At 34.4% G+C, this 15,123-nt stretch overlaps 3 protein-coding genes across 6 annotated transcripts; 2 read left to right on the top strand and 1 right to left on the bottom strand.

Moving 5' to 3' along the window:
- The first annotated feature begins 5,848 nt into the window (after positions 1-5,848).
- LOC121782212 (putative cysteine-rich receptor-like protein kinase 12) lies at positions 5,849-8,589 on the top strand. The gene is made up of 5 exons (XM_042179949.1): positions 5,849-6,596; positions 6,669-6,701; positions 6,936-6,977; positions 7,056-7,142; positions 7,250-8,589. The coding sequence occupies exons 1-5, from the start codon at positions 5,849-5,851 to the stop codon at positions 8,482-8,484; spliced, it is 2,145 nt and encodes a 714-aa protein (XP_042035883.1). The 3' UTR covers positions 8,485-8,589.
- A 142-nt stretch (positions 8,590-8,731) lies between these two features.
- LOC121782213 (probable inactive receptor kinase At4g23740) lies at positions 8,732-11,118 on the bottom strand. Its single transcript, XM_042179950.1, has 3 exons — positions 10,994-11,118; positions 9,722-10,543; positions 8,732-9,623 (listed from the first exon to the last, which is right to left on the bottom strand). Exons 1-3 carry the CDS (start codon positions 11,040-11,042, stop codon positions 9,031-9,033), a joined length of 1,464 nt encoding a protein of 487 aa, XP_042035884.1. The 5' UTR covers positions 11,043-11,118; the 3' UTR covers positions 8,732-9,030.
- A 1,116-nt stretch (positions 11,119-12,234) lies between these two features.
- On the top strand, positions 12,235-15,117 carry LOC121782650 (rust resistance kinase Lr10-like). 4 transcript variants are annotated; one of them, XM_042180590.1, is made up of 5 exons: positions 12,235-13,031; positions 13,110-13,142; positions 13,495-13,536; positions 13,649-13,735; positions 13,942-15,117. In XM_042180590.1, exons 1-5 carry the CDS (start codon positions 12,317-12,319, stop codon positions 15,024-15,026), a joined length of 1,962 nt encoding a protein of 653 aa, XP_042036524.1. In that variant the 5' UTR covers positions 12,235-12,316; the 3' UTR covers positions 15,027-15,117. The 4 variants fall into 4 exon arrangements, with proteins under 4 accessions (XP_042036524.1, XP_042036523.1, XP_042036525.1 ...); XM_042180589.1 differs by having other exon boundaries at positions 13,813-15,117; XM_042180591.1 differs by lacking the exon at positions 13,649-13,735.
- Positions 15,118-15,123: the final 6 nt, after the last annotated feature.

The following is a 15,123-nucleotide window of genomic DNA, read 5'->3' as shown; positions in this document are numbered from 1 at the left end:
TAAATAACAACTAGGACAACTATCTTTATCGTTAGTTAACAATGGTATTTATTATAGACTAATTAAATGTCATACTTATTATTTGGTAAAGGAATATCACAATAATCTTTTTCGTTAGTTGGCCGTTGAACAATAACTGTAAAAATAGTCTTTGTCGTGAGTTGATAGTTGATTTAGGATTTGTCGTTGAATAATAAATGTCATGATGATCTTTGTCGTTAATTGAACTTCAAACAATAACTGTCACAACGACCGGTTGGCCGTTGAACTGTCACAACGATCTTTTTTGTACGTTTACTGTTGCATAATATTGATTAGATATACATGTTTTTTAATTTTAATGTTAAACCGAACATTTGGTGAAAGAATAATTCTGATTTAAAATAAACACAGAACTCTTATTCTGCAACTTACAATTATCATTGTCGTTTGTTGGTCGTTGCGCTAATTTTTTTTTATGCACTTTTTTAATATTTCTTATAATTCAGATTTAGTTAAAGTGAAACTTCAAATTGTGGACCTAGAATGCAGTTAACTCATTACTTATCTCATGTGTAGATATACAAGCTGTATACAATAAATTAAAAGAAAGAGCCAAAATCTCAAAATGAATGGCATGAAAATTTTAATTACATAACTACAAGTTTTTTGCAATTAATAATATGAGTGTGAGAGAGGATATTTTGCTAAAGTTATGAGAATACAATATAACATATATTTTTTTATAAAAATATACTACTATCTAGAGTTATGACTTTTTATGTAAAAAACAGAACACTTTTATCTACATTAACTTCTCTACGAAGAATGAATTTGTTTTTATCTCATGTGTAGATATACTCGTATGCAGGTTGATGGACAATTAAGAAGAAGAAAATGTCAAATCCCAAAATAATAATGGAATGAAAAATTAAATTAGATTTACAATTTTTTGCAATTAATTGTATGATGACAAAAATCCCAAAATAAAAATGACAAGAATAATTAAATTACATTTACCACTTTTTGCAATTAATGATATGAAGCCAAAATCTCAAAATAAAAATGGCAAGAAAAATTAAATTAAAGTTACAACTTTTTGCAATTAATGCTATGAGAAAGAAAAGAGCCAAAATCTGAAAATAAAAATAGCATAAAAATTAAATTACAGTTATAACTTTATGCAATTAATGATATGAGGAAGAAAAAGGCCAAAATCCTAAAATAAGAATAACATGAAAAATTAAATTACAGTTATAACTTTTTGCAATTAACGATATAAGGAAGAAAAGAACCTAAATCCTAAAATAAAAATGACATGAAAAATTAATTACAGTTATAACTTTTTGCAGTTAATGATATGAGCGGGAAATTTTGAGGACATAAGTATATTTTGATTTATTTTGATTCTTAATAACTTGAATAAAAACTTGAATAATATTTTGTTCATAATAAAATGTGTAATGAGTATGCTAGATAAATAAAGATCATGAGAAATAATCTGTACTAGGATGTAAAAACTATAACAAAATACATTTATTTGAAAAGAGTCAACGACTTTGATAATAGTACTATAATTTTCTTTTTTCGATCTCTTACTATTTCGATCAAACCCACCTTTTGTTCTCTTTTCTTTTTCTTATTTTGATTTATTTCCTTTTTGTTTTCTTTCCTAATTTTTTTTATCTGTTACGTTTTCTTTATTTTTCTTTCATAACCTTAATTTTTAATTATCTAATGTTATTTACGTAATGCTAGTTATAAAAGAACTTTTATTTCAATATATTATAATTTTCTTGAAATTAAATAAACTATAATTAAAGCATAGTTCTAAAAAATATATACAGCTACACGACTCTTTAGATAATATATAATATTTTTTCATAAAAAGATACTGTTTATATTGTATTCTCACAATTTCCGCAAAATTTCCTTTCATACACTCATGTCATTTATTTCAAAAAGTTGTAACTGTAGTGTAATTATTCATGTCATTTTATTTGGGATTTTGGCTCTTTTCTCCCTCTTAATTGCAAAAAGTTGTAAGTATAATTTAATTTTTCATACTATTTTGTTTTGGAATTTTGACTTTTTTCTTTCTCGTATCATTAATAGAAAAAAGTTGTAACAATAATTTAGTTTTTCATGTCATTTTTGTTTTTGAATTTTGGCTCTTTCTTCCTCATCATTAATTGCAAATGGTTGTAACTACAATTTAATTATTTATATACTCCCCCTGTCCCATAGTAAATGTCACACTTGGAAGATGATACGAGATTTTAAGAGATGTTATTTTGTGTGTTAAGTGGTGAGAGAAAATATAATTTTATAATTGACATGAGAGAGAATTTTTTCTAAAAGAAGAAATGTGACATCTTTTGTGGGACAAACTAAAAATGAAAGTGTGACATCTATTATGGGACATAGGGAGTACCATTTTTTTATTTTGGTTGACTCTTTCTTCCACTTAATTATACACCAACTTATAGTTACAACCAATTTATTTTTGGGTTTTTTCAGTTACAAGTAATTTGTGAGGAATCTACACATGATATAAGAACAAAATTGTTCTACATAGGGAAGGCTGATTCATATATACTAAAATATTATAACATTTTTGAATGAATATATCATATATGGAATCGCTAAGTAAAGAATTAATTATGACTCTTTACATATTAATATGAAAGGAAATATTAAGGAAGTGATAAATAAATATTTCATTAGTACGGGTTTCAAATTAGATGGGGGAAAAGAAATTAAATAAATCGGATTTAATCAGTCATTCTTACATTAATTTAAAAGAAGAAAAGTTATTAAAATATCAATTAAGCTTATTTTATTTTGGTTTTCATTTTTTACTAATTCAATTTCTATTCTGTTCAATTTCAAATTCTCCTAAACTAATTAGAAATAATTTTTCATTTACCACTGTGATGACTGAACTTATTAGATAGAAAAGAAATACTTCCTCAAGAATATGCATTCTCACTACAAAAAAAAAAGTGCAAAATAGTGACGGAATTAGTGACGGCATCAAATAGCTCAACATCTACTGACAGAATTAGTGACAGAAAAGTGTCAGTCACTAATTAGTGACAGATTTCTCCGTCACTAATGCGGAGCAGCGGCTATGGTTTCCGTCATAGTAAAATTTTTTACTGACAAGTTTGTTATTGACGGATATGCCAATACTTGATCCGTCGCTAATATGTTAAGTGGAGAAATTTCGCTGTTTAGTGACGGAAATTTCCGTCACTAATTGACGAGTTTTTCTGAAGTGTCTTTCATTTTTAGTCCGTCCCACAAGAATATGCACTTTCTAATTTTGGAAAGCCTTTGCTCTCTAATGAAATGAGACTCATTCCTCACTAACAACACTTTAATTACTTTTTCTCTCTACCTCTCTCTTACTTTACCAATTTTACATTAAAACTCGTGTCGAACCTAAAGTGCATATTCTTTGGAGACGGAGGGAGTATTTTATCAGCTAAATAAAAGTTATATAAATGAGTTTTACCATGAAAAAACAAGTTTATTTTAACTTTCTATCTAATTTACATTTTCATCAAAAAATCAATTTAACATTAGATTTTTAAATTTAATATAAAATTGATTTTAACTTCAAGTAATAAAGATCATTGAGGCAATAATTGTTAACTACCAACTAACGACAAAGATTGTTGTAACTTTATCGACAAATAATAAATATGATTGTCAACTAACGACAAAGACCATTGCCACAAACACTATTGTTCAACGGCCAAAAGACGACAAAGATCGTTGTAAGTTATAGAATTAGTCTATTACCAAATATTCCATCCGTCTCACAAGAATATACACTTTCTAATTTTGGACCTATTTTTTTCTCTAATGAGGTGAGACTCATTCTCCACTAACAATACCTTATTTACCTTTTCTCTCTACCTCTCTCTTACTTTACAAATTTTGCATTAAAACCCGTGCCGAACCCAAAGTGCATATTTTTTTGGGACGGAGGGAGTAGTAAATTTCACATTTAATTTCAAAAGGATCATGTGTTTATTGAATATTTGAGAAATGTCAACTAACGACAAATATCATAGTGATAATTATTGTACAACGACCGACAAACGATAAACATAGTTGTAAATTACGAAAATAAGAGTTTTGCCATGAAAAAGCCTAGTTTAATTTAAATACGTATTATTATTCTACCAAATAAAGAATATAACGTTAGATTAACGGTTTGTTTTTAACCATAAACTAACAACAAAGATCGTCGCGATAACTACAATGCAACGACTTACATACAACAAATATTGTAAGCTACATAAACATAATAAGAGTTTCACCATTAAAAAAAGCTTTGTTTATATTTAGGCCATAATTAATTACACTTTCACCAAATTATAAATTTAATATTAAATTTTAAAATCTGAAATAAATAATAAGATCCCTATCTTTTCCTTAAAGAGAATCGTTTGACTTTTTATTATAAGAGGATGCTTTTTCCATCATAATTAAAGATTTTAATTTTTGAATGAATATATCATATATGAATCGCTAAGTGAAGAAAATGAATTACGACTCTTTACATATTAATATGAAAGGGAATATTAAGGAAGTGATAAATAAATATTTCATTAGTAGGTGTTTCGAAATAGATGGAGAAAAAGAAATTAAATAAATAGGATTTAATCGGTCATTCTTACAATTTAGAAGAAAATAAATTAAAATATCAATGGAGCTTATTTTATTTTGGTTTTCGTTTTTTTACTGATCCAATTTCAGATACACCTAAACTAATTAGTAATAAATTTTCAATTACCACCGTGACGACTCAACTTATTAGATGGAAAAGAAACTTTTTATCAGCTAAATAAAAGTTATCTAAATGAGTTTTACCATGAAAAAATAAGTTTATTGTAACTTTATATCAAATTTACACTTTTATCAAAATAAATTTAACATTATATTTTGAAATTTAATAATAAAATTGATTTTAACGACAAGTAATAAAGATCGTTGAGAGAATAATTGTTAACTGCCAACTAACGACAAAGATTGTTGTGACTTTATCGAAAAATAATAAATATGATTTGTGAACTAACGAACAAAGACCATTGCCATAGTTCAATGGCCAAAAGACCACAAAAAATTATACTATCATAGTCGTAAATGAAAATATTATTCAAGTTTTAAAGAAGCGTAATACACAAAAAAAAGATGGAGATAAAAGTAAAAACTTTGTCTCCATTTATGATAGACGTGTTTAAACCAGAAAATATGTTTAGCTCAATTTTGCTTTCAACAATAATGGAAAACCAACTATTTAGCATATCACTATCAACAATAATGGAAAACCAACTATATTATCAGATTAAATTAAAGATTAAGTTCTCAAGTAATATTAAATAGAATGCACATTACTCTTTTATTTTCCAAGGAAAACAGACAAATATACATTTTATTGAGGTAAATGAAAGTAAAATACACAAAAAAAATTTAAATATAGAAATTACTCTCTTAATTTATTTTGAAAATTTTCAATTTGGGAAATACCAGCGACCCAGCAAAGTTGGTGACTTTATACGCCAATTTTATAGGTCGTGAGAAAAACCGGAATTTGAGCAAAATTGGTGACCAGTTATCCCATTTTTAATATAGTGGGTTGGTTGTGACCAGCTGCTATTAAATATTATCATGGCCATAATTATAGAAGAGAAGACTTGAGACTAACTAGTCAATCTTTTGCCCTTCCCAGAAGTTAGTGTTCATTTTGATTAAGATTTGTGATTGTGACAAAGAAAGAAGAGGAGACTTAGTCATAGATGTTGCCTTATAAAATGACTAAGTTTGTGTGGGAAAAATATGAATCCAAGAAAAAATGATAACTCAAAACCTCCTCTTCCTCATCTACTCATCCCTCTTGATTCTCTCAGGCTCAGCTCACTCCTTTCAAACTAAATGTCCCCCTTCTTCATGTGGCCTCGTTCGCAATATTAGCTACCCTTTCCGTCTCAGCACCTGTCGCGGCCCTGGTTACGAGTTAGTATGCGAAAACAACGTCACCCTACTTTATCGCAAATCCCGGAAATATTATGTCAAAGAAATCGATTACCAGTACCATAACATCAGGCTCTCTGCTATTTCCACAAACGACAACATCTGTTCTCTTCCTTCCTATCCTCTAGATGAGGATATCTTTTTTTCTATTATGTTCCCTGATTTTGAACATCTTATTTATTTGGTGAGGTGCGAGCATCCGTTGCATAACTCTTCCCTCTTTACCCAACTTACTGATTGTGAGCAATCTACCAAATACACATACATAAAGCTTGGGAACTTGACTCCCAACGATATTGACAACATGTGCACAATAGTTTCTATACTGACAACATCTGGGTGTTTACAATATTTGAATAATGTATCGCTCGACCCAATATCTAGGTGTTCTCAAATTTTGAATAATGCATCGCTCTCAGAAATATATCAGTCTCTGCTATATGGATTTGATATGTCTTGGTGGAGTTTTATGTGTAGCTACTGCAAAGGAGGAACATGGGGTTGTTCTCCAATTTCAGATGGCCTAGTTGATTGCGGCCATCCACTGTCGCAACAATATTATAAATGGGGTAAGATCATTGCTTACAAGTTTAGGATTTCATTTCTATTGTTGATACCTTTTTGTGCACCTGGATTTGCAGTGTACATCTTGGACTCCTTCCGATCACCTAAAGGTAAGATAATCGGTATGTTGCATGTCTATAAAGTAAGATGACGTTTAGTTCGTTAGACAATATAATAGTGTAAGATGGATAATCATGAGATACAGTGTAATCTTGGCACTGTAAAGAAGACATAAAAGAATAGACATAATCTACATGGCGACCGAACAATCCTAAGAAGAATAGAAACAAGTGGTGAGATAAGCATTGATACTTCTCAACAACTTTTCTTGTATTTCTCATTAGGTCCAACTGGAGGCTGTCTCCTGATTTTAATGCTCATACTTGGTGAGACTACTAATGTAACTGATTTGCATTAGAGATTTGTATGTTGGCAGTAATTAACTTTGAATTGAAAATTTCCAGCTGTTGTATTTGGTGGGTTAATTATTCCTCTAAAAATCATGGTCATCATCGCACTTGGGGCCTATTTTTGGACTCAAACAACACCATGTAAAGACTTCTTACACTCCTTCTGTCTGGAATATTTTGTGTTATTTGGAGCATATTTTTACTCTGTTTGGAAACTTATTTTGCTATCCATGTGTGTGGAAATGCAGTTTTGCTCCCCGGAGCTCAATCCATCGATGAGCTCCCAAGAATGGTACATCTTGAGAAACCATATTCTCTTTCTGAAGTGACTGTTGTTAGCATGGAAGTAAGATTCATCATGGGGTTTCTCGGCGGGATGTGGTTCCTGATCTACAAATTCCGAAGAAGGCATTTGTCCGCGTACGAGGAAATAGAGAGCTTCCTACAAAATGACAACCATCTATCCCCTATCAGGTACTCCTACTCAGAAATAAAGAAGATGACTAGAAATTTCCGAGAAAAACTAGGTGAAGGTGGCTTCGGCTCTGTTTACAAAGGAAAGCTTCGGAGTGGCCATTACGTGGCAGTCAAGCTATTGGGAAAAGCCAAAATAAAAGACAAAGATTTCATCAATGAAATCGGAACAATTGGGAGGATCCATCATGTCAACGTTGTCCAACTTGTTGGGTATTGTGCAGAGAGATCCAAGCGCGTCCTCATTCTCGATTTCATGCCAAATGGTTCTCTTGACAAGTACATACTCAACCCAGAAAAAGCATCTTCATTGGATTGGGATATGAAATTCAAGATTGCGGTTGGAGTGGCTCGAGGGATTCAATATTTGCATAGTGGTTGCGATATCAAGATCTTGCATTTTGATATCAAGCCTCACAATATACTTCTTGATGACAAGTTTGTCCCCAAGGTCTCCGATTTCGGGCTAGCAAAGTTATGCTCGGTAGAAAAGGACACAGTGACGATCACTGCTGCTAGAGGCACCATAGGCTATGTTACTCCGGAACTCATCAACAGAAGCATTGGCCTAGTGTCTCACAAGGCCGATGTATATAGTTTTGGGATGTTGTTGATGGAGATGGCGGGCGTAAACAGAGAGTTGAGGGAAAACAAAGATGATTCAACCAAGTATTTCCCAGATTGGATATATGATTGTATTAACAAAGGTAAGGGTATTGTAATTGGAGAAGCAGAGAACACCAATATTGATAATTACAATGTGATTGGGAAGAGTGTACTTGAGAAGATGACAATAGTTGGTCTATGGTGCATACAAATGAATCCAGATAATCGTCCATCAATGAACACAGTGTTGGAGATGTTGGAAGGTTACGTAGAAGATTTGAAGATTCCAGAGCATCCATCTCACTTAGTAAACGAGGACAAGAGTCGGGCTGCAGATTCAACTGGTTCTGCATCACAGATGGATTATGACAACGGTAGTGTCATTGAGATTAGTATAGCTTGAATCTATATTATTCGATGTTGAGATTAGTATAGCTTGTCATGTTTAGTCCTCCATCAATCTCTTGCTTGTATCAAATTTGTTGTCCAAATTTCCTTTTCATTTTTAGTGTGTGTTTGGTGTCATGGAATTGAGAACTCGAATTTAGAAATGGAGCCTCCATCACAACGAGTTTGGGGCCAACTCGGAGTGGTAGCCGGACAAAGAACTAGCCATGACCAACGAGGACGTTGGCCTTAAGAGGGGTTGATTGTTATGGACTCAATGTCCCACATCAGTTTTGGAATGATTCCTGTTTGTTTAGTCTCCAACATATACATACTTACTTATAAATACAACAGTAAACATTTACAGACCTTTTAGAATTCTTAATTTTCTTGTTTGAATCAACCACTTTTATCAACTCCTCCAGCTCTCTTTTGGAGTCTCGATGGCCGTTGTTCTATCCGGAGCTCCTGATGTCCGGCAACTCAGTACCATTTGCAATAAATGCACCAAAAAAGGAATTGTGAAGCAGATAAAAGAAAATCTGAGGAAATACCCCATGGATTATGGTGATAGCATGGGCAGCAGATTCTCCAATAAGGATTCCATTCCTGATTGAACAGATGAACATTCAATTTCTTCCAACACCTTTACCATTTCAAATATCGTAGGCCTACGTTCCACGGCTGTGCCAACACAACCCGCTGCCATCTGCAACACTTGTGCCACCGCCTGCTCGTCTCCGTACCTCAGACAAGCGACATCCACCAGATCCGCATGCCATTCATGAGTATGATTGACAGTTCCAACCAGCTCAGGTAGTGATTCAAAATCTTGAGATGATTCTCCGTAAAAAAGATCAAGCAGAACAACTCCAAAGCTATAGACATCAGAAGCCTGTGACACTCCCGCCACGTTTTTTACTTCCGGGGCACAGTAGACCGAATCTAGTACACATGGCAGCCTCTCGGGACTTATCAGATTTGCCAATCCAGCATCAAAGGCCACAATGGCATGATTTTGGTCATTGAGGAAAATATTGGAGGATTTTATATTTCCGAGCACAAGCTTCTGATCTTGTCCGTGGACGTGAGCGATACCTCTTGCTGCTCCAAGAGCAATCTTGAATCTGGTCACCCAGTCATCACCTCTTATCCCTACAAAATCAGCATAAACACATTCAGATACAACTAATGTATTTCCTACATTAGAAACTGAATTATCTCTGTCAACTCAATAACAAGATTCAACGTACCATGTAGCGAAGATATGCAGCCTTGAGTGTAATAATCATACAACAAAAGCTTTTCATACCTTGAATAGTAAAAAGCCTTTAATCTACCGATATTTGTGTGATTCATTTTTCCAAATAACTCGACATGATTCTGAAAATCCTTGAATGTTGGATTCACATCTTTACATCTCTTCACCATAACTACACTTCCATTGTTGAGTGTTATCTTGTAACTATTCCCGAATGATCCTTTCCCAACCACCTCAGCAGAAGCCTCCAGTAAATGCTCAATCTCAAATATAGGATCTACATTAACATCCTCAACAAATACAAGTTTTCCTTCCCGGCTCGTTGAGTCCAAAGAGCGGCTCACTCGGTTCAATATGTCAATGTCCGCCAACATCTCCACCACTTCAGATATTTTAGGTCTCTTTTTTGCTGAATTAGCGACACATTTAACTCCTATTTGCAACATTTTAATCATCTGTTCACTGATGGAAGGATGCTTCAATAGATCGGGATCGAAAACGTTAGCAGCCCTCTCATTAGTTTTAACTGAATTAACCAGCTTGACTAGGTTAACAGCTGCAGGATTCTTTCTAGTTAGAAGCTCGAGTAGCAGAATTCCTAAGCTATACACATCTGATGAAGTTGGTTTGAGTCTAGATTTCATCATGTTTGACAAGACGAAATCTGATACACAGCCGTATAGTTGTTGATTGAGAAAAATATTTGATGCCTTAATGTTTCCATAGACAAGCATCCCGCCAAGTTTTTTGTGTATTTCAGCAATGCCAACGGCAATTTTTACTCTGGTTTCCCAGTCTACATCTGCCGTTTGGCCTGTGAAATCTTAACATCTAAATGTGTAAGTGATTTAGAGTGAAAAGCGAAATCGTCAAATGCCCTTGATAAGATATCTGCTTGAGAAGCATACCGGACAATTGGCATGATAAATACGAGACACAAGGAACATAGAACAAATCGGACCAACTTGATAAAACTTCAACTAAGAAAAGAGTAGGTAGGAGGCGCAGGAAAAAAAAAAACACAAGGAACAGAGAACAAATCGAGCTAACTTGATAAAACTGAACTAGAAAATGATTAACTAACAATAACCACATCCGAAGAGGAGAGCGCTACACACAGCAAACTAAACATGTAAGCACAATAAACTCACTCAATGCAACATCAAAACTAAAAACCAAATACAACAAAAAATTTAAGTCCAATAGAGTTATTCTTCAATAAGGAACAAGGAAATTTGAGTGGAACATATGGAGTTTAACATACCATGTAACAATGAATGCACACTTCCGTTACTGTAATAATCATACAGCATAAGCCTTTCATCCACCGAAGAATAATAAGCTCTTAACGCCACCACATTTTCGTGCCTAACATCTCCATGATCCGCCTGAAATCCAGTTCAGAGATACCCTCCGACCTGAGACTCTTCACCACAAATCTTGGCTGATCCTCGATCATAGCCATGTACGCACTCCCAAAGGTTCCGGCCCCGAGCAACTTCACAGAAGCCAAGGCTGCATCTTCGACATCAAAAGCAGGGCAAAACTGTGAGACCAGAACCAGCTTGTGTGATCTTGAAATTTCGAAGCTCGGATCGCTAAAGGAAGAAGACAGATACGAAGCATCGGAGAGGGTGCTAGAAGATCGATGGCAGAGCTCCCATATCTGCTGTTTCTTTATAGCAGCAGCCACCAGCCTCTCCCAGTTATCATAGATCGCAGACATTTTTCACTAATTGAATCTTGTAGTAATCGACAAATAATTCAACTCCTAATTTGTTTCTTCTGTTAGTAATTCTTGTATTAATCTAATGAGCGCATCGGAAATTACAGACAAGAATAACAGATCTAGATTCATAATCATATTGCAAGTTGAGCACGTAACACACAACAGAATTAAATCTTACTTGTTGTTGTGGTTTCCTTCTACAATTGTGTCCTGCAAGTTGAATCCACTACTATCGAGATCCACGCGTATTCTGATCCGATGCAGGAACAATTCATCGGCACAATTGCTCCGTAGAAGAAAGCTAGGAATTCTCTCTACAAAGCTTTACGTATTTTCTCTCTGCTATTTCTCATCACCCACAATGAAAAATAAATAACCATTATATATAGATAAAGAGTCATTAGAGTTTCATGATTGTTGAACTTATGAACTAATTATAATTGTAGTCCAACAATAATTTTTAATCCATAATAATCTAATCTAGTCCATATCCTTTCATCTTCTACTTTAGCTGGAATTTTCTTCTTTTTCTATCCCTATATGAATAATAAAATAAATTAATTCCCACCACAAAAAGGTTCAGCTAGTAAAACAGTTAACTAATAAAAATTGATCCTATATATTTTTAAAATTGAGTCATGGTTGGCTACCAAATTAAAAAAGAAATAGAAGCAAAAAATTTATCTGATGTACTAGAAGAGAAGACTTATAAGTCAATGTCAGCAACTAGCCCAATAAGCATTATTGTTTATCCATTTGTTTGCCAGCTTCTGTATTAAATGTTGGGTACAATACAATGAATGAGCATTATGCATTATTGTTATCCATAGATCCAGAGCCTTGCATTTGGAAAAAAATATGAAGCCAAGAATGATGAACACTCAAAACCTCCTCTTCCTCACTTACTCATCTCTCTTCATTCTTTCACTTCAATTCTTTCAAAATTGTTGTGCAAAATGCCCCCCTTCTTCCTGTGGCCTCATTCCCATTCGCTCCCCTTTCCGCCTCAGCAACTGTGGCGATCCTGGCCAAGAGTTAGTATGCGAAAACAACGTCACCTTAATGTACGTTGACTCCCGGAAATACTATGTCAAAGAAATCCATTACCAAAACTTCACCATGAGGGTCTCCGATATTTCCACAGACAACAACATCTGCTCTTTCCCTATACATTCTTCCTCCGATTATGACGATAACCGTCCTTTTAAAAGCGGATTCGGTTTTGCCTATAAGCTCATTAGTTTGGTGAGCTGCGAGCATCCTTTGCGTAATTCTTCCCTCTTTACCAAACTTACTGATTGTGAGCAGTATAGCAAATACACATATATAAACGTTGGAAACATGCGTGTCAAAGATTTGGACCATATGTGCACATTAGATACTGTACTGGCAACATCTTGGGCATATCAAGATTCGGAATTTTTGAGTAATGTGTCCCTCTCAGAAATCCATCAGTCTCTGCTATATGGATTTAATTTAAATTGGTACAAATTAATGTGTCTCTACGGAAAAGAAGGTGTCGATCCGGATGAGCTAGTTAGTTGCGACCGTTCAGACCTTCAACGTAAATTGGGTAAGGATAGATCATTTGTTTACAAGCTTAGGATTCCATTTCTATTGTTGATATCTTGTTGTGTTCTTGAATTTGCAGACTACATCAAGGACTCCTTCCTATCACCTAAAGGTAAGATAATATGTTGTTCCATATTTACAAATTAAGAAGAACAGAAAACAAGTGGTGATCTATACATGTATAGAGTAGTCATATTCCCCTAAGACCGCCATTAACTGAGAATCGAGAACCGTATTCGTTCGATGATTCATTAATATCAGTTCGTAGATTCATGAATATTAGTAGGGTTATGTGATATTGAAAGTAACTGATATGTTTTGTGATGTCAACTGATATTAACGACTAGCGAACTGATATGATTCTCCGTTCTCATTTTGAAGGTCATTAGATCACCACTCTCTCTCTCTCTCTATATATGTATATTTATACACCTCTCAACAACTTGGATTGTATTCCTTATTAGGTCCAACTGGAGGCTTTCTCATGATTTTAATGCTCATACTTGGTGAGCTTTTAAACTTGTGCTGCACTATTTAACTATTGACTACTAATATCAATTTCTAATTTGCATGAGTTTGTATGTAGGCAGTAATTAACTTTGTTTAGAAAATTTCCAGCTATTGTATTTATAGGGGTAGGCATTGCAGCAAAGATCATTATCACCATCACATTTGTTGTCATTTTTCGGACTGAAACAGAGGCCGGTAAAGACTTCTCGATTATTTTCTGTCATACAAATATGTTTTCACTCTGTTTTACTATCATGTGTGTGGAAATGCAGATTGGCTCATCGTTGCTCAATCCGTTGGAGAGATCCCAACGATAGTAGATATTGAATACCACTTCAATGCTTCTAATTCGGCAATTGTTTACTTGGAACTAAGATTCATCTTGGGGTTTCTCTGCGCAGTGGGGTTCCTGATCTACAAATTTCAAAGAAGGCGTTTGTCCGCGTACGAGGAAATAGAGAGCTTCCTACAAAGTGACAACCATTTGTCCCCTATCAGGTACTCCTACTCAGAAATAAAGAAGATGACTAGAAATTTTCGAGAAAAACTAGGAGAAGGTGGCTTCGGCTCTGTTTACAAAGGAAAGCTTCAGAGTGGCCATTACGTGGCAGTCAAGCTATTGGGAAAAGCCAAAATAAATGACAAAGATTTCATCAATGAAATCGGGACAATTGGGAGGATCCATCATGCCAATGTTGTCCAACTTATAGGATACTGTGCGGAGAGATCCAAGCGTGCCCTCGTACTTGATTTCATGCCAAATGGTTCTCTTGACAAATATATCTTCAAACCAAAAAAAACATCTTCACTGGATTGGGGTATGAAATTCAAGATTGCAGTTGGAGCGGCCCGAGGGATTGAGTATTTGCATAGTGGTTGTGATATCAAGATCTTGCATTTTGATATCAAGCCCCACAATATACTTCTCGATGACAAGTTTGTCCCCAAGGTCACCGATTTTGGACTAGCAAAGTTATACTCCATAGACAAGGAAGCGGTGACAATGACGGCTGCAAGAGGCACCATAGGCTATATTGCTCCGGAACTCAATTGCAGAAGCATTGGCCTAGTGTCACACAAGGCCGATGTGTATAGTTTTGGGATGTTGTTGATGGAGATGGCAGGTGTAAACAACAAGGATGATCCAAACAAGTATTTCCCAGATTGGATATATGATTGCATTAATAAAGGTGAGGATCTTGGAATTGTTGAAGAGGACAACAATGTTGATGATGTGAATGAGAATGGAAAGAATGTCCTTAAGAAGATGACAATAGTTGGCTTGTGGTGCATACAAATGAATCCAGACAATCGACCATCAATGAATAAAGTGTTGGAGATGTTGGAAGGTGACGTTGAAGATTTGAAGATTCCAGAGCATCCATCTCACTTAGTGAATGAGGCCAGGAGTTGGGATGCGGATTCAAATGGCTCTGTATCACAGTCATATTATGACAGTGATAGTATCAAGATTAGTATAGCATGAATATGTATGTATTCTCCACTGTTTTTGCTTGAAAGGATCGAGCATATTCGTATCAAATTTAAGCATGTTTTGGTGCCGTTTTTGCTTAAAAGGATCA

This window comes from Salvia splendens, chromosome 20 (assembly GCF_004379255.2).
Source record: "Salvia splendens isolate huo1 chromosome 20, SspV2, whole genome shotgun sequence".
NCBI lineage: Eukaryota > Viridiplantae > Streptophyta > Magnoliopsida > Lamiales > Lamiaceae > Salvia > Salvia splendens.
The sequence above is the reverse complement of the archived record's forward strand: the minus strand, read 5'-3'. Positions and strand labels throughout refer to the sequence as shown.

What these genes read in the sequence shown, in the direction of transcription:
- LOC121782212 (XM_042179949.1), top strand. Translation starts at nt 5,849, where the DNA reads ATGATAACTCAAAACCTCCTCTTCCTCATCTACTCATCCCTCTTGATT. An exon ending in CTCCTTCCGATCACCTAAAG is followed by an intron (nt 6,702 to 6,935) that starts GTAAGATAATCG and finishes ATTTCTCATTAG; the next exon opens with GTCCAACTGGAGGCTGTCTC. An exon ending in GATTTTAATGCTCATACTTG is followed by an intron (nt 6,978 to 7,055) that starts GTGAGACTACTA and finishes GAAAATTTCCAG; the next exon opens with CTGTTGTATTTGGTGGGTTA.
- LOC121782213 (XM_042179950.1), bottom strand. Translation starts at nt 11,042, where the DNA reads ATGCTGTATGATTATTACAGTAACGGAAGTGTGCATTCATTGTTACAT. An exon ending in TGTGCATTCATTGTTACATG is followed by an intron (nt 10,544 to 10,993) that starts GTATGTTAAACT and finishes AAGATTTCACAG; the next exon opens with GCCAAACGGCAGATGTAGAC. An exon ending in CTGCATATCTTCGCTACATG is followed by an intron (nt 9,624 to 9,721) that starts GTACGTTGAATC and finishes CTGATTTTGTAG; the next exon opens with GGATAAGAGGTGATGACTGG.
- LOC121782650 (XM_042180589.1), top strand. Translation starts at nt 12,317, where the DNA reads ATGAAGCCAAGAATGATGAACACTCAAAACCTCCTCTTCCTCACTTAC. An exon ending in GATTTTAATGCTCATACTTG is followed by an intron (nt 13,537 to 13,648) that starts GTGAGCTTTTAA and finishes GAAAATTTCCAG; the next exon opens with CTATTGTATTTATAGGGGTA. An exon ending in TCGGACTGAAACAGAGGCCG is followed by an intron (nt 13,736 to 13,812) that starts GTAAAGACTTCT and finishes GTGGAAATGCAG; the next exon opens with ATTGGCTCATCGTTGCTCAA.